At 48.0% G+C, this 23061-nt stretch overlaps 1 protein-coding gene across 2 annotated transcripts in view; it reads right to left on the bottom strand.

Annotated features, from left to right (window-relative positions):
- LOC135827493 (solute carrier family 40 protein member 1-like) overlaps nucleotides 1-23061 on the bottom strand; it is a 50049-nt gene that overhangs the window by 7649 nt on the left and 19339 nt on the right. Inside the window, exons 1-9 of one of the 2 annotated variants that reach the window (XM_065339984.1) lie at nucleotides 18199-18631; nucleotides 16832-16991; nucleotides 15615-15698; nucleotides 10856-11011; nucleotides 9632-9733; nucleotides 8867-8980; nucleotides 8069-8176; nucleotides 2406-2630; nucleotides 196-287 (exon numbers count right to left, since the gene is read on the bottom strand). In XM_065339984.1, the coding sequence (XP_065196056.1) occupies nucleotides 196-287; nucleotides 2406-2630; nucleotides 8069-8176; nucleotides 8867-8980; nucleotides 9632-9733; nucleotides 10856-11011; nucleotides 15615-15698; nucleotides 16832-16991; nucleotides 18199-18273 (1116 nt within the window). In that variant the 5' untranslated portion in view covers nucleotides 18274-18631. Of the gene's footprint in view, nucleotides 1-195; nucleotides 288-2405; nucleotides 2631-8068; nucleotides 8177-8866; nucleotides 8981-9631; nucleotides 9734-10855; nucleotides 11012-15614; nucleotides 15699-16831; nucleotides 16992-18198; nucleotides 18632-23061 lie in introns of those variants that run through there. The other variant, XM_065339983.1, reaches the window with a different exon arrangement.

Here is a 23061-nt window from a genome sequence, read left to right as displayed (position 1 = left end):
CTACTTTAAAAAAAAAACAATAGCGAGAGTTCCCAGATTGCGTAGAGTGCTCAACACCACAACGGGATGGAGCAGTACCACAACTAGGCAGAAGAGAACAGAGACAACCGGCTAGGTCATTGTTGTAACGCTGCGTTTCATGCACATAGCAAAAGCTAAGGCAATCCTCAGGCAACTAAAGATGCTTGTACGTACCTGCCAGACTTCTAAACCTTGGGAGTAGAGGAATCCGTTTGTTATGCCGTTGAAACCCAACACCGTCATGTAGAGTAGGGCTAGAGATAAACCTACATATCAACAACAACAACAACAACAACAACAACAACAACAACAACAACAACAACAACAACAACAACAACAACAACAACAACAACAACAACGACGACGACAACGACAACAACAACAACAATCAATCAATGTGTGAGCAGTGGAAGTGTGAGTATTGAGCACTATGTGAGCAGTGGAAGTGTGGGTATTGAGCATTGTGTGAGCAGTGGACGTGCGGGTATTGAGCAATGTGTGAGCAACGGAAGTGTGGGTATCAAGCATTGTGTGAGCAGTGGAAGTGTGGGTATTGAGCAATGTGTGAGCAGCGGAAGTGTGGGTATTGAGCAATGTGTGAGCAGTGGAAGTTGCTAACTGTGTGACAAATGCTTCTATAGACAACAGACTGTATGAGGCATGTCTACATTTTTTTTATTTTTTATTATTCTATTTCACCGTCCAATGGCAGAAGCCAATGCAAAGGCCTACTTAAGGAGGGGGCGTTAGCCAGCCATGGCAAGAGAAAGCAAAAGAAAGAAAGAAAAAAAGACACAGTAAAACCAGATTAGGTGCAGAGCTCGCCGTGTGTCTCGTAGTTAGAGCACGTTTAGCTTCGATGCTTTGAGCCGGTTTAGCCCTGTGACCAAGAGTACATAAACCAGAGTGTGCAACTCGGGATGGCTCCTGTGGGAGCGTAATCCCTGCAGTATGTCATTTCTGGCGGCATGGTACGTCAAGTGTACGGTGAAAAGTTGCGCAACCAGTCGCGGTGGTGCAGGTCACTTTGTCCTATAAACTTCGCGTTTTTTTTTTATACGGATAGCCTGGTGAAATTACTTGTCAGCGGATGTACGCAGCGTACGCAGTCACACAAAAACACCAAAATCCTAAAACAGGACGTCTAAAATCGTGCAGACTTGGCTAAGCTCCGGGCTGTGAAACACGAAAATTTGAGCTGTACGCAAATCGTGGCGTGGCTGACCTCATCAGGGTGACATAGTGCACGAACTGCGATGTTTCAGATCTGATATGCACAGTTGCACACTCTGGTTTATGCTTTCAGAACTCAATGTTTGCAGAGAATTGGACACTCCAAAATCTTACTAGCACAGGGCTACCCTCATTACCGTAAAAGTCCGTAAATAAGTATGGATTTTACTTTCGAATTTAGTGACCACACCCGTACTAACTTTCGGGCGGGTATTGACTTTCGGGCACGAACTAACTTTCGGACCTGACTTGTGTGTAGTGGAGAAGTCATTTTCATGAATCATGTCGATGTACATGCTACGTGCTGCATGTGCGCATCATACCGGTACTTATTTCGGGCAGTATGTTTATCGGGCCTGACTTGACTTCAACAGACAGAGCCAAACGAATGAAGGGGGTATTTCTTTCGGGCAGGTACTTATTTACGGACTTTTACGGTAGTAAACAACCCCGGGGGGGGGGGGGGGGGTCAAATTGCTTGTCTTATAACGAATTGTATCTCTACTATCCGGACTTGCATATATGCGTTTCAGGCGTGAGGTGGGATTTTTGATCATTGTCTACTAATGAGGTTTGTCTTGTAACCGATGATGTCATACTAACCAGGGTACACCTGTACCATAATATGAAGAGTACATAACCCCCAGAGTGTGCAACGCCTGATCCAGCTCTGCATAGGGGCTTGGTCGAGCGGAATCGGACCTTTGCGTCATAATACCGTACACATCTGAGGGGAACCCGGGGAGTCGCGGGTACTCTCGGATCAAAAACAACGGTGCCCTGCCTCGAGACCGGCCTTGCGCTGGTGTGCAGTGTACGCATGACATCAGAAGATCCGACTACGCTCGACCAAGACCCTATGCAGAGCTGGATCAGGCGTTGCACACTCTGGGGGGTTATGTACTCTAATTTCAGAAATTTTCGGTGCTCAATATTTTCGGTATGAGGGCAACAGGCTAGGTTAGGTGAACAGAAATTTTCGGTACAGAGAAGCAGTTCCCTATTGGATTATGTGTGTTAATGTTTGTTCGGTGTATTGAAACGTTAGGTGTGAAACAGACGCACCAAAAGTACCGAAAATAAAAGTGCACCGAAAATTTGTGAAATTACAGTACTCTTCATATTATGCTAGTATTCTAATTATTCATTACCTGCCCGCAGTACAGACTGTTGTTTGTACACTTTCCATCCTAACACCACGGTCGTGTACGGCAACAGGATCAGATAGAGAATGCGACGAAGCAGGGACTCATGCGCATGCGAACTGCTGCGACCTCCTTTACGCGTAGCAGAGGAAGACTTTTCTACTCCGGCGGAGACAGCAACACTATGCTCCTGTTTTGTTGTCGACGGCGACGCCACTTCACCACCAACATCTAAACAACCAATGAACACGAAGAAGAAGAAGAATGCGTTGCACAAGATAAAGACCAACAGAGTGGCGGTGACAATTCTCATACGCATACGCCTGCCCATCGCCGAAGCGATGATAGCGAACAAGCTATGTTAGACATAGCAACTTGTGCTGGTATTACAATGTGCTGGGGTGACAGTAACACCCTCACACAACAGCAATACTGACAATGGCTTTTTTTAAAAGTTTTAACACCACAACAAATTCAACAAATCAAAAAGAGAACACCTCAAAGTAGGTAAAGTTCATACCGTATGTCCGCACCTTAAAAGCCATGGAGTTATATTCGATTATAATTTAAAGCCAGTCTCAGTTATAAAGCCATGGGCTTCACAAATGAAATGACATTTGACGTACCGGTATGTTTTGTAAAAATGAAGGAAGAAGTACTACTATGCTAGCAAACTTACAGCCCAGCAGGAAGGGTGAACAAATGGATTTAGATTGAAATTTCTGTGTGGACTTTGACTTTTATGGCATGGCGTAGTGGGTGAGTCATTTTGCATCTAAAATAGCTAGGAAAGCAGCGGTGTTTCGAATAAAAGGCCATGGCTTTAAAGGCGCTGACATACGGTAAGCACATTCTACGAGGAAAGTTCAACTTCACTTGAAACGTACAGAACCAACACAACGAACAGGAGACTGAGGGCTAGAGGACACGGGTTTGTTTTGTTTTGGGTCAAGGTTGCAGCGTGCAGATCAGCATCTCTACGGTGTCGTGAAACACGAAACACGCACACAGAGAATGCCTACGAATCTGGGGCGTGACAAAAAGAAGTAAAGTTCGCCGGACTGGGGGCCGCATCACCTGACGTGTTGAGGAACACAGTCATCAAGCAAATACGTTCGCATCGGCGGGCCACCACCACTTCGCCCATAATATCCTCAGTGTCGAATGCAGACCTCAAAAGTGAGTCAGTCAGGCAAGTAGCGCTCAAGTTTCACACCAAGACAAATTCACAGTTTGCGTTAGACTCAGCTATTGGCTGAGTTTTCCGCATCCGTAGGAACGCCACCACTATTCAAGGATCAATGCGCAGATGCAGCTCCTAAAGCGGTGGGAGGTGAGGAGATCAGACCCACCAAATGCAAAGTGGTCAAAGACCGAAAATCCCATTCACTGCATCCATGCTTCCCTAGCCCTCCACACCAGGCTGTCAGAAAATGCCATATTAGCAGCGGGAAATTCAATGCCATATTAGCAACGAGAAATTCCCAGTACGCACGGCAAGTAATTTCTTCGCATGAAAGAAGTTTAGAGAAGAGGATCATGTTTGTAGTACAGTCAACCTGATGAATAACAATCTGGTGAATAACAAAAAAACTAGCAAATAACGCCACAATCTTCAGACCTATAGTGCGTTTCAAAAGTAGGGGTCAAACGGGTGTACCTTTAACTAACGAACGGGTAATTTTCTTAACGGGCGGGTTAACGGGTACCCTTTAGCAGCCATATTATTTTTTTGCGCATTTCTCACATAAATCATGATTTTAATTTGTATATTCTCAGGTTGTATTTTGATACTACATTATGATTCGCAATTGATTCGTGTATCATAATATTTAGAAAAGCGATCCTGTCAGCTTTTCTATTATTGTGTTCACATGGCGCTACCTAACGACACCGCTATTCAGACACGTTGTCTACGTAGCTACGTAAGTTTCTACGTAAGATGCTCGGTACCTGGTCCTGAACCAGGGAGCTACTCCATGGCTCCTGTAGATCCTACCATCGCGCGGCCAGCTGGCCGCATAAGCGTGGGCATTGCAGACTTTTTGTTGTTGTCTTTTCGGATGTGCATGCACGAGGAACTTCCTTCTTTGGAACTGCTTCTTGCATGAGCTGTTTCGGATATTTCGTCTCCTGGCCTGGCTTATTTCGTTTCGGCGCTGCTGAGACCTCCTTTCGCGGAATATTACTCAATGACAGGTGAGTTGACCAGTTCCCTTTGATTCATTTGCTTGTGTTGACTCTTTCATTTACGAAAAGTGTGCTGATTTTGGGCGGAATGCAATAAATAATGGAAAAGCTGACAGGATCTCCTTTCTAAATTTAGCTTTTCCGCTGCCGAGGCCTCCTTTTACGGAATATTCAATGACAGTTGATCTCTGAGTTGACCAGTTTCCTTCGATTCATTTGCTTATGCTCACCCTTTCATTTACGGAAACGTGTGCTGATTTTATTCGGATTTAGATCCATTTTTATCTCTTTGCCCTTGCCTACAGTGTGCGAAGAACGCGAGTTCACCTTCTTGACGGTAAGGCTTATGTTAGATGTGTTGTCGAATTACTCATATTCATTGCACATTAGTACGTTACAAGTAAGGCACTGGTCAGTGGCATACTATCGTTGGCATTTCCCAATCTGGAGGGAAAGGTTCAAGGACTCATTGACCGAGTTTGCCAAAATAAATTCGCGTATCAGGGAAAATCTCCATTGTGGAGAGGTTCAGTAACTTGTTTGCTTCATACGAAACAAGCCAATGGGTGCAGTCTCGTCTCGTGAAAATCTCGTACTTGTATGATTGGATTTGTTTACTCGAGTCTGGGCTGTTTGATTTGTGAGTACCGCCGAGATTGCACTGCCCCAAATAAAGTTTCGTGCCGCCAAAGCAAGAATTACGATCTGCAATGATCTGTTTGTAGTACCTTTAAGAATGTGCAGTACATGTATCGTACTTTCTCTGTTGCAGTTTCAGTTGCCGTCATGTTGATAAAGAAAGGTTCAGAGTCGGTGTGGCTTAGAATCTTTCGCTGTAGAAGAAATCTATTCATATGTCTATTGGAGAAATAATTGTATTCACTGGTTATAAAATAGGTTAAGACAAACTCACAGAATAAATACCATCGGTCCCTTGGTGTTCGTCCTAAAGAGGTTCGACTGGATATCATTCATACTCACCAAAAGATGTGTAAGATTTTATTATCATGGAGTGCCTTGTTTATCTCTCAGTATCAGTACCTCCAACCATAGCCTTGACCCTTTTATCCTCAGGATCAGTGTAGTTGTTGGAACGAGGTGTCGGACTCAGCAATGTATTTGTTTACATTTTAATACATGTTTATTGTTCCTCCTTTGCTGTGTTGTTTTAGAAAATCGTGGACTAACAGTTTGAAGTCATTGAACTACTTCCAAAAGTTGTATCGACATCAACAGGATTACGATTTCAGTGCAATATGATGCTGGATGACCTTATCACGATAACCCATGATTATAAACCATCATAAACACAGAATCAACAAAAACATCTGCGACACGCACCTGGCGCATGGCTACATTTCTCAAATAAATCTGATCGAGGGTGGGGAAATCTGAAATATCTGAAAGGCAAGACAAATTTATGACAGTCATGAAATTCTGCGACAGCAACATGCACAGAATGACCTCCGTATAAAAACCACCACTACTCACATGTTTCCCCGCAGAAGAACATGCATTATGCTAGTGCCATTTTCTGCAAGAAAAGGCTTGCACTTCAATGCGTATAATACGGTATTGCTATGATCAAGAGTACATAAACCTCTTGATATGATGTGAAGGCCATCGTTTACATAATTATTGATATAGGGCATTCCATTTATTGGTGACAGAAAAACAAAAGAAATTATAGCAATAAAAACTGCTTTATGGCAGTTTTCTAAAAAAAAGTTATTGTGTTCTAGTCCATGGACCCCGTCTAAAAAGTAAGAAATTACCGAAATGTGATAGCTGAAAATTAAAATTTCACACAAAACCTCACAATAATCACACACAGAATTAAAGGCTACATGTAGAAGACCTTTTCCCCTCGTGATCCTCTTTCCTATGCATGCATGTGCCTTGGTGCAGTACAAGTTAAAATTGAAAGCAGCATTTCAATTGTTGTGATTATTGTGAGGTTTTGTGTGAAATTTTAATTTTCAGCTATCACATTTCGGTAATTTCTTACTTTTTAGACGGGGTCCATGGACTAGAACACAATAACTTTTTTTTAGAAAACTGCCATAAAGCAGTTTTTATTGCTATAATTATTATGGCAATGAAGGTTCCAAATGAATGTCATCCGTGCATTTGCCCATGTACATAACTACTTCACAGGCAGTAACTTACAATCGTACATGTAGATGGTCCTTCAAGCTACATGTTACGTATTTTGATACATGTACGCAAATCAACTGCAGATCGATGTGATTCAAGCCATGCAAGGACAGAGTGGTTTAGCAAAACTTCCGTGATCTCGCGCAATCCTATTTGCTATGTTCGCAGAGAACTGGTACTCGTTGCATTCAGAAGATGTTCCGATTGTTCGCGCCCATAGCTAGCTGGGGTGCCTGACACAGCTGATGTGCTGCTGGCCAGCTAGCTGCTAGTGCTAGCTTTTTGAACTCGTGAAATGAATCTTCACAAATCCGTAATCTTGAATGCAATATTTCGAACTACTTTTCAGCTCGTCGATTGAAGGAACAAACTACAACCATGAGTATCATACATGTAGCTACCACCTACGGACATCACCGTTTGTGACACTCGGCCTGGTGACACTAGTTCATCAAGTACTGTGGCAGGTTCGATGTGGGAGAACCATCGTAACTTTCTAGTTACTCAGCTGCCACCTCGAACGAGTTTCAAGTCTTGCATTTTCTCACATCACAATCAAAAACCTCCAGTACGAGGATTTTTACTTGCACTAGAGTGGAGAGAACAACTGTCAAGTCTGTCTTTCAGCCTGCTCCTGCCTGATAAAGTCGAAAGCGAGAATGCACAGGAAAAAGGAAAAGAGTATCCGCACTCCTATTTTTTTTAGTCTTGGAATACGAAAGGATCACCCTTTTTTTTTTACAAACGGGTACCCTTTTACTAACGGTACCTGAGATTAACGGGCGGGTACCCGGGTACCCGGTACACCCGTTTGACCCCTATTCAAAAGTATAGACCTCTAGACTTTTTCGAATAACTCAAATTTGGTTTCGAGTTTTTTGAGAAATTTCTTCGAAATATTGCTCAGGCAGCTCCGGCAATTTTTCTCATACCGTATGTCCGCACCTTTAAAGACATGGAAGTATATTCGATTATAAAAGCCAGTGAGGAGACAATAATTTGATAACCAAATGATTGCAGTTACAGCGGCGGATCCAGAGATCTCTACAGGGGGGGGTTCCAGTATAGTCAAAAACTGAATAACTGATATATGTACATGGACATGCATATGGTTGCCAGTAGTACATTAACAAAATTTAGGGGGTTCCCCGGAACCCCTGGAACCCCTCCTGGATCCGCCCCTGAGTTATAAAGCCAGGGGCTTCATAAGCGAAATGACATTGATCGGTGTCTACTAATGAGGTTTGCTTTGTAACCGGAGTTCTACTAGCGAGTGCAGACCAGTACATGGGTGCATGACTGCTGCATGTGTATCAGTTTACCTTCATCACCAGGGGTGTCATCCACCACATCACAATCTGATGATGCCAATACTTGTCTTTCACACCTCTCCACTTCATCGGTATCTTCTGCTTCGTCGCATGAAGACTCTACAATATTGTTGATACGTTTGCACAAAGCCCCACCCCATGTGCACAGACCGACAGACACAGACAGACACGCATAGACACACATACATGGACGCACACATACACACATATAAATACACACAAACTTGCATGCACACATGCACACACACACATGCACACACACACACACGCACAAAACAAGCAAATGCACTTTTAGTTTCTCATCAACAGAATGAGCCGCATGATCTCCACGAGCAAGTAAAAAGAGCATCAGGGAATCTTAGAAACTCAACACAAACGGCCATTGAAGCGCCCCTCCCTCCCCCCCCCCCCCCCCTCCCCAACTCCCGGATTTCCAACTTCGAATTAACTTTCAAACAAGAGTTGAGAAGATGCGGCACTGGAAACAAACAAACAGGGTCAATTGAAAGCATAGCAGTGCGCGTATACACGTGTCTGTACACACATACACACACATACTACAGTGCTGGCAAATGAAATCCGACCCCCCTAGCGTCTCGTATGAATCGCTAACGCGGCTAGCGCACCGCTAGGGGGGTCGGATTTCAGTTGCCAGCACTTTAGTACGCATACACGCACAATGCAATACAATACGCCCCCACCCACACACACACACGAACACACACACACACACACACACGAACACACACACAAACACACACACACACACACAAACACACAGGAACTAACCGGATGAAGGACGACTCTTGACTGACAGAGCAGGCACATAGCGATAAACATAGAGTAGTAAGATGTACTCCAAAAATCCAGACAAGATGTTCCAACCAGCGATAAATATTGCACCTGCCAGCAACGCAATGTACAACGGGAAATAAAGTAAATGCAGAAAAGCAAACAAAAACGTCCATCATTATTGGGCAATGAATTGCAGTATCCTGGAACTGTGTAGGAGTAAGTGGGAGAGAGAGGGTGCGTGTGTGTGTGTGTGTGTGCGCGTGCATGCGTGTGTATGTGTGCGTGTGTGTGTGTGTGTGCACGCGCGCACGCACGTGTGGGAAAGAGAGAGAGAGAGAGAGAGAGAGAGAGAGAGAGAGAGAGAGAGAGAGAGAGAGAGAGAGAGAGAGAGAGAGAGAGAGAGAGAGAGAGAGAGAGAGAGAGAGAGAGAGAGAGAGAGAGAGAGAGAGAGAGAGAGAGAGAGAGAGAGAGAGAGAGAGAGAGAGAGAGAGAGAGAGAGAGAGAGAGAGAGAGGGAGAGAGACAGAGAGACAGACAGAAGCACTCTGTTGGCCGGAATTCTACGGGTCCGCAGGAGCGCCACCGCCCTCAAGGATGAATGCGAGAACAAAAGAACACATGTAAGCACAAACACACACACACACACACACACACACACACACACACACACACATACACACTCACGCACATGTACACACACACGCACGCGCGCGCGCACACACATACACACACACACATTCACATGCACACACAAGCTTACCATCAGTCAAGCCCTTGACAGATTTCGTCATTAAAAATGACACAGGCAGTGGAGATACAATCTTGTTGATTAGATCAATGCGACGCATGATTGCATTCACGCCTGGTAGACGGTGATGAACATAAGAAACAAACGCAATCAGTTAAAATCGCTGTGTGTGTGTGCGTGTGTGTTCGCGAGCGCTCTACTGTTCTCTTCTGTACAGTGCCATGGCATAGTGTGCATATACTGTAAAAGCCAATATTCTAACGAGGCGCATATATAATGATTTCCCAAAATTTACTAGTTTACGTGTACCAAAGGTAACAATTCTCACTCATTCTCAACGCTCAATTGGGCAGTATATGTATCGATTTCTGTATAACGATTTTTATTTTAACGACAGATTTCTCCTCGTTAACTCGTTAGAGTTAGCACTTCGTTATATATTATGGCTTTCACAGTATGCATTTTTAGGATCTGGAAAACGGGTTTACCGAAATTGTCGTGCTACTGAACCGTTGATTTTAGGAAGTACCGAAAATATTACACCCCCGAAAATTCCCGGTTTTACAGTACGTCACGGATATCACGAGAAGTGTGCTGGGGTTGGCGTCGAAGACAAGCAGAATCGATTGACGTAATTCTGCAATCTCCGACACAATGCATGACGGGGCAATGATGTAATGCGAGACAAACCAAGATGTAATGCATGACGGGGCAATGAACCGCCCAGTGTTTGTGTCACTATTAAATTTTTTGCGATCTCTCAGAACCAGCGAGTTGACGACGGCAAATGTTCGTGGAGCACCGTGGCCACACATATACACCCACTGTTGAAGTTTGATTTGTTGTTGTTGTTGTTGTTGTTGTTGTTGTTGTTGTTGTTGTTGTTGTTGTTGTTTGTTTATTTAGAGTCAAAGAACAAACAGGCAAATTTGCCTAATTACATATCTACTAAATTCCCGATGGTTAATATTTGCTGCTCTTCTCGCAAAATTAGCAAACATTAATACGTCGCAATCATTAGGCTTCTTCAGAATTCCCAAACTCCATTGCAGCGTATTTCTTGGACTTGAAAATACCGCCATTCCGGCAACAGGCTCTCAGCTGCACCAAATAGATCAGGCAAAGTTATCTACTTGGTGCAGCTGAGAGCCTGTTGCCGGATTGGCGGTATTTTCAAGTGCAAAAAACATTAGGCTGATTACAGCATTTGAAACGCTCTCCTGTACAAGTACTTACGCGCCAGTAAGTCTGCGTCGCCGGCGGTTAGCACTACGACCCAGTCTCTCTCCACGGCGATGGTCGTGGCCTGGCCAATCAGGTTAGCCGCCGCAGCAAACACGATGATGAGCACTAGCGATAGGTAGTACACGGAGTCCTGGACGGAATAGGAGCCTGCAGCAACGCAACGGCACGGCAGGGCAGGACAGGGCAGGGCAGGGCAGGACAGGGCAGGACAGGGCAGGGCAGGGCAGGGCACAGCATGGCACGGCATACATTACAATGTACACGTACAGACAGACGTCGCTTATCCGGTCCTCATTTATCCGGATACCTTGCCAACCGGAAGAAAATCGTTGGTTACCGATTTACAGCATATGCCATGCATACATACAGTATGTACAGTGCTGGCAACTGAAATCCGACCCCCTGGGCGGTGCGTTCACTTTCTAGCGGCCTCAATTTCGTAGTGTTACAATCCCACGCCGGGTCTTAGCGATGTGAGCGCACCGCTCAGGGGGTTGCATTTCAGTTGCCAGCAGTGTATGTTCGATTATCCGGTTCCCTCGCCTATCCGGATATTTTCTTGTGGAAAACGGATGTGTGCGGTCAAGCGAAGTCTGACTGTACTGTACAATATGATGCAGGAGCTGCATTGATGGCATGGAGAGACTGCATTGATGGCATGGAGAGACTGCATTGATGGCATGGAGAGACTGCATTGATGGCATGGAGAGACTGCATTGATGGCATGGAGAGACTGCATTGATGGCATGGAGAGACTGCATTGATGGCATGGAGAGACTGCATTGATGGCATGGAGAGACTGCATTGATGGCATGGAGAGACTGCATTGATGGCATGGAGAGACTGCATTGATGGCATGGAGAGACTGCATTGATGGCATGGAGAGACTGCATTGATGGCATGGAGAGACTGCATTGATGGCATGGAGAGACTGCATTGATGGCATGGAGAGACTGCATTGATGGCATGGAGAGACTCGCATAGGACAGCATCTTGTAGAGCGGGTAATTTAAATTTTAGCGGGCAAACTACGAAAAATGTGCAGAACACAAAGTTCGTGCGAAATTACGCACACATTCTCGCAAGGCCCGTCGCGAAACTTCGTCCGAATTTTCGTTGTGCTGAGCCTTTCTATTGACCTGGGTTCTAGCCAGGTCAATATACAGTCAAACCTGTCAAGGCGACTACTCGGATAAGGCAACCACCTGTCCTAGAAGACCACTGCAACCAGGACCAAGGGATGCTATTTCCAGTCAAATGACCCTGGCTAAGGTGACCACCTGGTAACGGAGACCACGTCGTGAAGGACCCTTGAGCGGTCGGTCGTCTTAGACAGGTTTTACTGTAGTAGGGGGGCGGGCTGGGCAAACACGTACCTCGTCACCCAGGGGTTTTTTTTCATTTTCCAAATTATCTTGCCATGCAAAATGTAACGTACGGGGGCAACCCCCCCCCCCCCCCCCCCGACTTCACCCCAAACAAATGTGCCTTTATGAACCCTCTAGAAATGACCATCAACTGGATTTTCATTGAACGGCAAAAAATCCAGAAAAGAGTAGGGAGGGGCATTTTTCACTGGGGGGGGGGGCTCAATCAGGGGCCGTTTACATGAGAAAAATAAGCCCGGGCTTATTCAACCCTAGGCGTACGATAAGCCCGCCTTGATCTGTCACCCAGTCATTTTAGAGCGCGCGTTTACATGGTCAGGCGGGCTTATTCAGCTCGCCCCGAGCTGAACTAGCCCTACCCTTGACCCCCGAGCTTATCCAACCCCCAGCGCTTATTTTGTCATGTAAACGGTCAAGAAGGGCTTATAAGCGAGTTTTTCCGTATTTTTCGATTTTGCCTCGTGAACCTGAGAGAATGTGGCCGTGGACAGTGCGTCTCTTTTATTTATTTCTTGGTATGTTTTCTTCTGGTTTTTGTCCAGTGGAAGGTCCTAGCCCATCCTTCACCTTCTCGAAAAATAAGTGACAATTAGAAAGGTAGTAGAAACCTGAGCCGGCATTTCTTGATCCAAATTTCATCAGGCACGAATATTTACCACTGCGTTCATGTGCGATTTGAAAAATAAAATGCGCGCAGAACTCGCAGTCACTCACCTGAGCTCAGCCCCGTACAACCTTCATGTAAACGGTTGAAAAATAAGCCCGAGGCGAATAAGCCCGGGCTTATTTTCCTCATGTAAACGGCCCCTCAGAGTGGGTAGTGCTTCAACTGAGCTGGCTTTACATGTGCACTACTCAACTGCTGCGCATGCGTGCCCAAATCGCCTTGGGTAGAATTATTTATTCAGTCTCCTTGCAGTTTCCTCGCAGTCATTTACTACACGACAAGCATGTTGACTACCTCTCAAGTACTCTAATTTCAGAAATTTTCGGTGCTCAATATTTTCGGTATGAGGGCAACAGGCCAGGGACGGTGAACAGAAATTTTCGGTACAGAGAAGCAGTTCCCTATTGGATTATGTATGTTAGTGTTTGTTCGGTGTATTGAAATTTTAGGTATGAAACAGACGCACCGAAAGTACCGAAAATATAAGTACACCGAAAAATTGGGAAATTACAGTATGTCGTGTGAACGTGTCGGACTTGCGGGCTGAGTTGGAAGGCTGTGGGCTGAATTCGAGTGGAAAAAAAGCCCCAGCTACTTGCCCGTTTGCTGTTCAGTATCGAGGACACGTCAAGCTCGGCGGCACGGTAACCTCGCGCCCAGTCGGCCACGGCACCCTTGCAGCGGGCCCAAGAGCAGGAGCAAGAGCCAGATCTGGAGAGTGTTGCAGCAGACTCTCCGAGTCCCCTGGTCCCGGACCGGAGTAGGAATGGTGATTTGTGCCAGTTTGTGTGGCAGGAAGTACACTACGCCGTCACCGTTGCCTTGTCGGAGGCCATCGCTCCAATGCAGGCCACCATCATTGCCCCTGGTTCTGGAACTCAACCTTCAGCGGAGTCTTCCAGCTCTGGCAATCTCTCCGTTCCCCAGACTTTACGAGAGAAAATATTGAAGGGCGACTTCGTAGATTTCACCCAGCCGCTGCCCAATACCATCGCCTCGTATTCTGCTCCACACCAGCTTCAGCTGCAGTTCAGCAGTGGCGGCAAGTCTCTGGAGGTGGTGGAAGATGGCGCTGTCCAGCCAGTTCGTCGACGCGTCCACGATTTGCCGACATGGCTGGAGGCATGGACTCTCTTTATGAACATCGTGTGTTCTGCCAACCCGCTCCGCCTGCAGGAGATGCTCTCATACCAAGCCACCATTGTTGCTGCCAACAGGCAATACTATCCGGAGTCTTGGCTGTCGTACGGTATGCTGTTGCTGCTTAGCCAGGCAAGCGCTTCGATGTCATCGACATCAATCTGTGGCAAATGTCAGTGGCTAGCCCATCAAGGTCCACATGCGAGTCATGCCGCCTCGTCCATCCCGGAGGCGGCTAGTATCCCTTTCGTCCCCAACGTAGCAACCAGCAAGCCTTCAATGGAGTCCGTACGGTGTCTAATGGCCAACCGATCTGCCGCAACTTCAACGCTGGGCGTTGCAGTCTCGGACCGTGCAATTGCGCCCATGTCTGCAACCGCTGCGAGTCCAAGGACCACAACGGATCCAAGTTCGGTAGGCGCCAGTAACTCTGCCACTTCGGCTGCAGCACCCGCTATTGGAAACAATTCTCCCTGCACTTCACCTTCTGGTAGGCTTCTACTGATTTCACAAGCGGATGTCCTGCCGTCCACACACGCTGTTTCTCGCTTCAAACTACTGCTCCGTAACCACCCTGACAGTTCATTGGCTTTGTATGTTATTAACGGCCTCCGCTGTGGCTTTGACATTGGCTTTACCGGCAATTGCATAACGAACCAGCACTCGTCAAACCTCCATCAGCATTTTCAGCACTCTGAATTTGTATCTGCAAGGCTCACCACTTCCTGCAACGCCGGCTACACAGCCGGCCCGCTTCATTCACCCCCATTCCCATTTATGTACTGCTCTGGCATTGACGCCGTTCCAAAAAAGAATGGCAATCTACGCTTGATACACCACCTGTCCAGCCCTGATGCAATGGCGGTGAACGCTTGTTGGGGTGCCGTGTGCTGGTTTTCTGGGAACAGCTTGCTTCAACCGGCTGCTTTGCTGCTACTATCTCCACTTAAAATTGCATACTATTGGTCGGCTATTTGCGACGCCAATCAGTAGTCATTGCACCCGGTCGCGGGTACTATTGCCGCTCAAGCATGAGCGATTGCTTTGGCCGTTTGGAAAGTCAATCGCTTCACCCTGGTTGGCTGTTTGCAAAGTCGATCAGGAACCTTTGCACCCAGTCGCGGTACTATTGCGGCTCACTGATGAGCGATCGCATTGGCTGTTTGCAACGCCATTCACTTCACCAGTCGATCGAAACCAGCACACTGGTGTACCCCAACTATCCTTGTGCGGTGTTGTGAGAATACGTGGGTATGCATGCAGCGTTGCTTTGTGACTTTCCATTGCATGTAGTCACTTGCCCCCCCCCCCACACACACATACATACATTTATACACACACACACACTCACACACATACATACACACACGTACACGTACATACACACACACACACCTTGGTCCTTGGTAACACTGCCATCAAATGCCACACACACACACACACACACACACACACACACACACACACACACACACACACACACACACACACACACACACACACACACACACATACACACACACACACACACACACACACACACAGTGTGACCTACCCGACTGGTGCTGAAGTAGGAGAATGAGGAACCCAGCACAAAAGGTTACTAGCAGGTTTTGAGCAAACAATGATACCTTTACAACTGCACATAACAACAACAACAACAACAACAACAACAACAACAACAACAACAACAACAACAACAACAACAACAACAACAACAACAACAACAACAACAACAACAACAACAATCGTGAGAATAAAAGATTTCAAAAAAAACAAAAAACAACAACAACAACAACAACAACAACAACAACACCTTATTGGCGATGGTGCCATCGTGAGAATAAAGAATTCAAAACAACAACAACACTTGGCACTTGCCAATTCCGTGGACTGATTGCTGTCTCCATTCTCCCCTGTACAAGGCCCTTCATTACTTTAATTGCTTGCCCACCCAGCTTCGCGAAATCCCCTCGTACTGTCTTCAAATCCCAGATATCCCTGCTGTTGCACAACTCTGTATGCTCGTGTAGCAACCACCCTTGCCCGTACATTTAAGTAGTCATTAATCCCTAGGCTCTGCCCACCCAATTCTTCCTCACTCTTTCTCCTCTCTTACACTATTATCTCTTCTTGGCCACTGGCTATCGTGAGAATAAAGATTTGAAACAACAACATCAACAACAGCAACAACAGCAACAGCAGCAACAGCGACACATCATCATCACCAGCAGCATAACCAGCAGCCAGCCCTGGCTACATTTGAATGTGTTGAGTTCTTTGCTCATTGTTGTTCTCACATTTTGCTGATTGTACAAGTAATAAAAACAGAGAGAGAGAGGGAGAGAGAGAGAGAGAGAGAGAGAGAGAGAGAGAGAGAGAGAGAGAGAGAGAGAGAGAGAGAGAGAGAGAGAGAGAGAGAGAGAGAGAGAGAGAGAGAGAGAGAGAGAGAGAGAGAGAGAGAGAGAGAGAGAGAGAGACAGAGAGACAGAGAGAGAGAGAGAGAGAGAGAGAGAGAGAGAGAGAGAGAGAGAGAGAGAGAGAGAGAGAGAGAGAGAGAGAGAGAGAGAGAGAGAGAGAGAGAGAGAGAGAGAGAGAGAGAGAGAGAGACAGACAGAGAGAGAGACAGAGAGAGACAGACAGAGAGAGACAGACAGACAGACAGAGAGACAGACAGGCCGAGAGACAGAGACAGACAGACAGACAGACAGACAGACAGACAGAGATACAGACAGACAGACAGACAGACTGAAATTACATGTTTTACAGTACCTCTGAGTCTTACTGAAGAGTCCACCCATTGGCCAATCAGCGTACTGCCCAGAAAGTTCACCGCAGCCAAGACAAGGCCAAACACGGCGGGCAGCAGAAGTGACCCGCAGCCAATCTCCACCAGGAAGATGGCCACGGCGTAACTCCACATGCGGTCACCCTGCAACAACCATCAGAGTTAACAGCAACAACATCAGCATCAGCATTAACAGCAGTAGCAGAAAAAACAACATAAGCAGCACCAGCAGCAGCAGCAGTAGTAGTGGCAGCAGCAGAAAATGCAGCAGAAGATGACAGCAACAGCAGGAATGGTTCCAGCATTGAGCAGAACAGTGATAGAAGCAATAAGAGCACAGAAAGAGTGGCGGTGAGATCGGCCCACATACTGTACAAACAGAAACATTCGTTGGGAACTTAATTTCGTCGTTTTCGTCCGAAGATTTCGGACTAAATTTGATGCAGGACTAAAATTAATGTCGATTTGTCTAACCTTCCAGTAGGTCTCAATATCCCTAGCTCAGGCGGTATTTAGACCAATGTGGGGTGTTTGCTGGGTTCTCTATGCCTTTTGCGGGCTGCTTCATGCTCAAAGCAAAATGAACCATAATTTTGTTGTGTTACATAACTGAAGAATTCTGTACACAAAAGTAATTCAGTTTTCATAGGACCTTCTCAACGTGCACCCAGTAAGCCCTAGCGGCAGATGCAGCGCCTTATGGTGGGTTTACCGGGTGTTAGCGGCCGTCGACGGACACGATAATTTACTTTTTTCTTTCATTTTTCTCAACGTGCATCTACAGTCAACTTGGCTAATAACGACTGCGGATATAACGACAATTCGCTAATAACGACTGTGGATATAACGACAATTCGCGAATAACGACAGAATTTCCATGCCCACAGCAAAGTCCCATCACACTGTAATACATATAATGAGACTTCGGGTATAACGACACTTCGCGAATAAGGACACCTTTTTGATGCCCCGCCGAGTGTCGTTATAAGCGAAGTTGACTGTAGCCAAACACATGTACAGCACTGCCCAGAGAAATCCAAGCTCATGAATAATAATGGATAATAGCCGGGCTCTACGCAGCCCCGGCTAGCGCTACACATACTGGTCTGTGCACTCGAATGCGGCGCTACTTTATTCATGAGGTTGGATTTATCTGATCAGCACTGTACTTCACCTCAGCTCATGGCCACAGCTAATATGATTGGATAATAGACGACCAATTTCGAAAATTTTGTGCACAAAATGATCACAGATTTTATGTGGTATAGATGCTGGCCTAACGGTTTTTTGAAACCAGAGGTCTGGACTTTTGAAACGCACTAATATTGGTTATGATGTGCACCAGACTCACCCATGTCGACAAGAAGTGACTGCCACACAGAGCCAGCACACTGCGTGGGAGAGAGCACGTGACGGTCTTGGCCATGATGAACACAGAACAGCTCACGCCAAACCAGCCTCTTCTGCAGACGCAACTAACTAACTAACTTACTTGAACTGGCAGTAATTCACTTCAAATTCTATTGTTTCCAATTCACAATGTACTAAGTACGTGTGTTAGAATTCTCTTGATGCAAAATTGAGAACGAGTTATGAAAGGAGGTCCTAGAGTGCCCATGGCGTCTGTGAGCAGACTTCCATGATATACAGACACCTGGTACAGCTAGGCTAGAGCTGAGCTCAGATGCTGTGAACTCTAAAGAAGATGAACAGACACGACGGTAAGTACTCCAAATAAATGATGATAATTATCGAACGAAACGCCTTCACTTCCAGATGCGAAGCATGCAGCATCAGCTGAGCTTTGCCTCTGTCAAAATACAAAGGGCAAAGCCAAAGCCAAAGGCGATGCTGCTGCATTGCCCCCACGTGCGCACGTGCACATTCAAAAACTGTTTACGATCGTACGATCGAATACGATGGATCGGAGCGCGCACGCACTCAGATCGTGGATTTTCATTTTTGCTGTTTGGTGTGCGCATAATAATGCATGCTGAAGGTTTTCTCCTTTCCGTTCGGTTTCGCGAATACGGAATGAACTTTCACGTTTTCAACGCACACTTTTGCCAAATTCTCCTACAAGACGACCAGAGTCCGTCACGCCCCAAGCAATCGCTGATGCCCCATGCAGCAGGATTTACCGGCCAAATCTTCGCGTTGCTGTCCTCCAGCAAGCTGCAAGGCAACAGCCACATCAACGGTACGATAGTTTACTATTTACGGGGTAGGGTATGCCCTCCAACTCCGGACCAAGGGCCGGCCAGGCTAGGCTCCAGTCCAGACGCTAGACTGGCGCCATGGCTGGGGATTTGTGCACTGACCTACTCTCCTACCGAACACACGAGCTGCGTGCAAGCACAAACAGAGCTACATTACTTGTACTAAAGTTGTACATGTAGTTGTGAAATACTGTTGTACATGACTGTCTAGAGACAGTAGTCTTATCTGACTCTGAGTAGATCAAGAGTGTGATGCAAGTGAACAAATCAATGGCTACTCAGTATGTAACATGTCGACAACAATCATTATTTTGGGCAAAAATAGAGGCTACACTCTACTGTACTGTCTACAGCCTAGCCGCAGATCTAGATCTGCTAGCAGAGCCGGAAAACTCTCTGCACGCAGCTAGCGCAGCACGCAGGGCATGCAGTGCCAGTACTAGCTGTACATGTACGCACAGAAATGACCATGATGACTTGAAGACCTTCCTTTTGAAACTACAGCATAGTAGATCTACCTTTTGAAAGAAATGCTGTGAAGTGGCGATGAGTTGACCATTGGCATTGAGGCCATTGCTTGCAGATAATTATGATAATTGTGTAGTAGTGAACGGTGCCTTGATATTACCTGCAGGCTGTAGTTGCTAGTACAGTGTAGTAGTAGTAGTGGGTACTGCTGTGCATAGTTCTGTTTTCTTTGAGCCTGTGTGTGCTAGCTGTAGCGTGCTACAGCGCCCGGCTCAGGCTAGCTGTGTAGTGTACTGGTGGTGCTGGTCGTCGTCAATAATCCAATAATCCGTCCAGCCCGGTGGTAGCAGTGTTAGGTACTAGTACTAGGTAGCGGCGTGTGTTCAGCCGCCCGGCAAGGATAGTCTCCGCTGAGCTTTGCGACGACCGCCGCGGATAGCGACGGATCACGATCGCTGGCGCTGGAGAGCACCACGCGGCGGAGTGCAAAATACTTTGCTGGCCGCGCGCGTGCTAGCTGCTGGTGGTTGTACTAAGTAACGGCGTTTTGCACGCCCATACGCTAGTCATCCATGTGCATAATACTATTATACGCCCCTTGATTCGAGTACGTATTCTTACTGCACTGGCCGCTCAGTACAGCGACCATTGGCGATATCAGTAGCGTACAGCAGCTCGCTAGCAATCGACATGCGTGCACCGTTCGTTGCAGGCAGGAACATCAAGCTGCTGTTGGTGGTGTTCTCGATCAACACGGTGATAACGTACATACTGCTGACGGTCATTCTGCCGCCGCGCCTGGAGCAATGGCGTGCACATCGCCGCCATCCCTCGCCGGCGTGGCAGAGCAAGCAGCTGAAGCAGTTCGTCGCCGACAGCCGGAGAAACGACGTGCCGGCGCCCCCACCGGGTGGACTGGGAGCGGTGGCAGACTCGGCACTGGCTGCTGCAAAGGCCAGTAGCTACTATGGAAATCATGCGGCGGCGCAACCGGGCGGACATCTTGACGTTCAGAGCGACCAGTCTGCGCATGCACAACAGCAGCATGGCAGTGAACTACTGGCCAGCAGCAGGCAGTCGCTGAGAGCGGCGGCGGCCGTGCGGATACAACCGCAAGCGCTCTCTGCCCGCAGTCGCAAGCGCGTGCCGCTCGTGCAGTTCCTGGGCGTAGTGGAGAGCGCAGACAGCGCGCAGGCCCGACCGTCGCTACAGCGGCAGGACAACAAGGCGGCGGAGGACGCGCACGAAACGCCAGCACAGGCGGCGGCAGCAGCGGTGGTACCGGCACACAGACGTGGTGGCGGCGGTGCGTCGTCCGGGCGTACCTACGGCGGCCTGTTTGACTACAAGGGGCCGGCGGGGGTGATGTGGGCGCGCGCCTTCTACCTCGACGAGCACACCATCGGCCTCGTGCTGTTGAGGCCTCCGCGTGCCCTGCGCCGACAGGTCTGCGTGTACCGCAAGGTCAACGCACAGTCCATGGACTTCAAAGGCTCAATGGGCGAGAGTCACGGTGCGCCCGTGGACAAGCTCACCGTCATTTGCCGATTCGCCGACGCCATTGCCGCGCCGCTTGCGGACGACTTTGTGGAGATCTGGGACACGGCGAAGGTGCCGATCTTCGCCTACGACATCGCCAAGGCGTTCACGTGGAGCGTGTGTATTCCGCCGATGCACGTGAACGCACGTTACGAGTGGGTGTCGCAACTGCTCCGCTACTACATCTCGCGCATGGGCGCTGACTATTTCTTCTTCTACTCGGCCATCGCAGACATCACGGCGGCGCGACTGACGGAGCTCGGAGTGGACTATGCCGAGCAGTATAGCAGTGTTGTGGACATGTCGTCGCAGATGGAGTTCAAACCGTACTACTTCGCGCAGACGACGGCCATTCATGACTGTCTCTATTTGAACAAGCAGATCAAGACGGAGTGGACGCTGTTCCAGGATCTCGACGAGCTGCTGGTCCTGCCGGCCAAGTGGCCCGACCCGCTGACGTTCTTCGAGACGCACAAGGACAAGCACGCCATCACCTTCGGCATGTGGAGCGTCGACTCGCGAGTCTGCCGGCCGGAGAGCGAGGTCGAGTCTGGCGATCAGGACTGGCCGCTGATCGTGCGCATGAAGAAGGCCACGCGCGGGCCGTACTGCGGCAACATGTGCATCGATTGGCGCGGCCGTCGCAAGTACGTCCTGCAGCCAGCCATTGTGGAGGCGCTGTTCATACATAAGCCCATTGCCCGCCCACTGCTCAACCTGCCCGTGTCCGACGGCTTCATGCGCAACTTCTGGCGGGCGCAGAACAAAGACGTGCAGTACTGCTCGCAGATCGACACGTCCAGGCAGACCTAGCGGCTAGCGCGGCACACCTCGGCTCTGGCGCAGCAGTATCCAGTACTGCCCAGCGCACACCTCTGTGGGCTGCAATACCGAGTACTGCCTAGCGCCTACCAGGCTGAAGTATCCGGTCACTGCTCATCGGTAGACATGTCCAGACAGGCCGAGTGGCGGCAGTGCAGGTCACATCTGGATGCAGTAAGTTGCACGCATGAATTTGAAACAGTTGGACTGCGGAAATCCCCTACATGTTCCATTTTCTCTCTTTATTAAAACGGAGCAAAACGTGTTCCAGGGGCTTCTGTGCACGTTGCATCAAATTCTTTATTTTTCCACTGGGTTTCAAGCAGTTCTGGTCGGATTTAGAACGTGAAAACTTGCACGATGGTCTACCTCCTAGACCTACCGATTGCACCGAGTTCACCCCGGCAAATCTCATTGTCCCATTGCCAGCACTGGGTGGCCTTAGTATGTACGCAAACTTTTAGTATTGGATATTGGCCAGTGGGAATCACGCCGCGATGACGTGTGTGCATACCGATACAGTGCCGGCTCATCCATGGCCCGTAACAGCGGTAGCGCATGCGCTGGTACAGGCGTGCACAAACCAAGCATGCTTGCTGCTCCTCTTGCCGGTGCATGCTGGCACATGACCTGCCTAATATGGCCACCACCAGCCGCCGTGGATGTCATGCGATAGCCCCCACCCACTGGCAACAGCGCTGGCTTGCTTGCTTGGCGCGCAAGCAGCGCGTTGTCACGGACACTGTTTCCACGGTGATAGGGCAGCCGTGGCACGCCCATGCTCTGTGTGATGCGCGACAGGACGCCGGTGCATTGCACAGACCAGCTGCTGGTGGTTCTGAACGGTGTACTCGTACACTGCACTCGTGCAAGCATGCGTGCTAACCTACAATAGCCGGAGACGACTATGTAGTTGTATACTAAGTTATCATGCCCCCGGGGGCACGTGTACTCGACGTGTTTCGCTACGCCCAGAACTGCGGGCAGTGTCACTGTCGGTTTCGTGGCCCACTTTATCCTGGCTTCGGCAGTCCGTATTATTTTATTCTCTGGTGTGTTTGTGCGTGTGTGTGTGTGCGCGCGCGCGCGCGCATGTGTGTGTGTGTGTGTGTGCGTGCGTGTGAAGGCTTCCCATTGTATAAACAGGTGGTGCTCTTTGGGTGGAA

The sequence above is a fragment of the Sycon ciliatum genome, chromosome 11, assembly GCF_964019385.1.
Source record: "Sycon ciliatum chromosome 11, ocSycCili1.1, whole genome shotgun sequence".
NCBI classification, from domain to species: Eukaryota; Metazoa; Porifera; class Calcarea; order Leucosolenida; family Sycettidae; genus Sycon; species Sycon ciliatum.
Note: the sequence above shows the minus strand (reverse complement) of the source record. Positions and strands in the feature narration are given on the sequence as shown.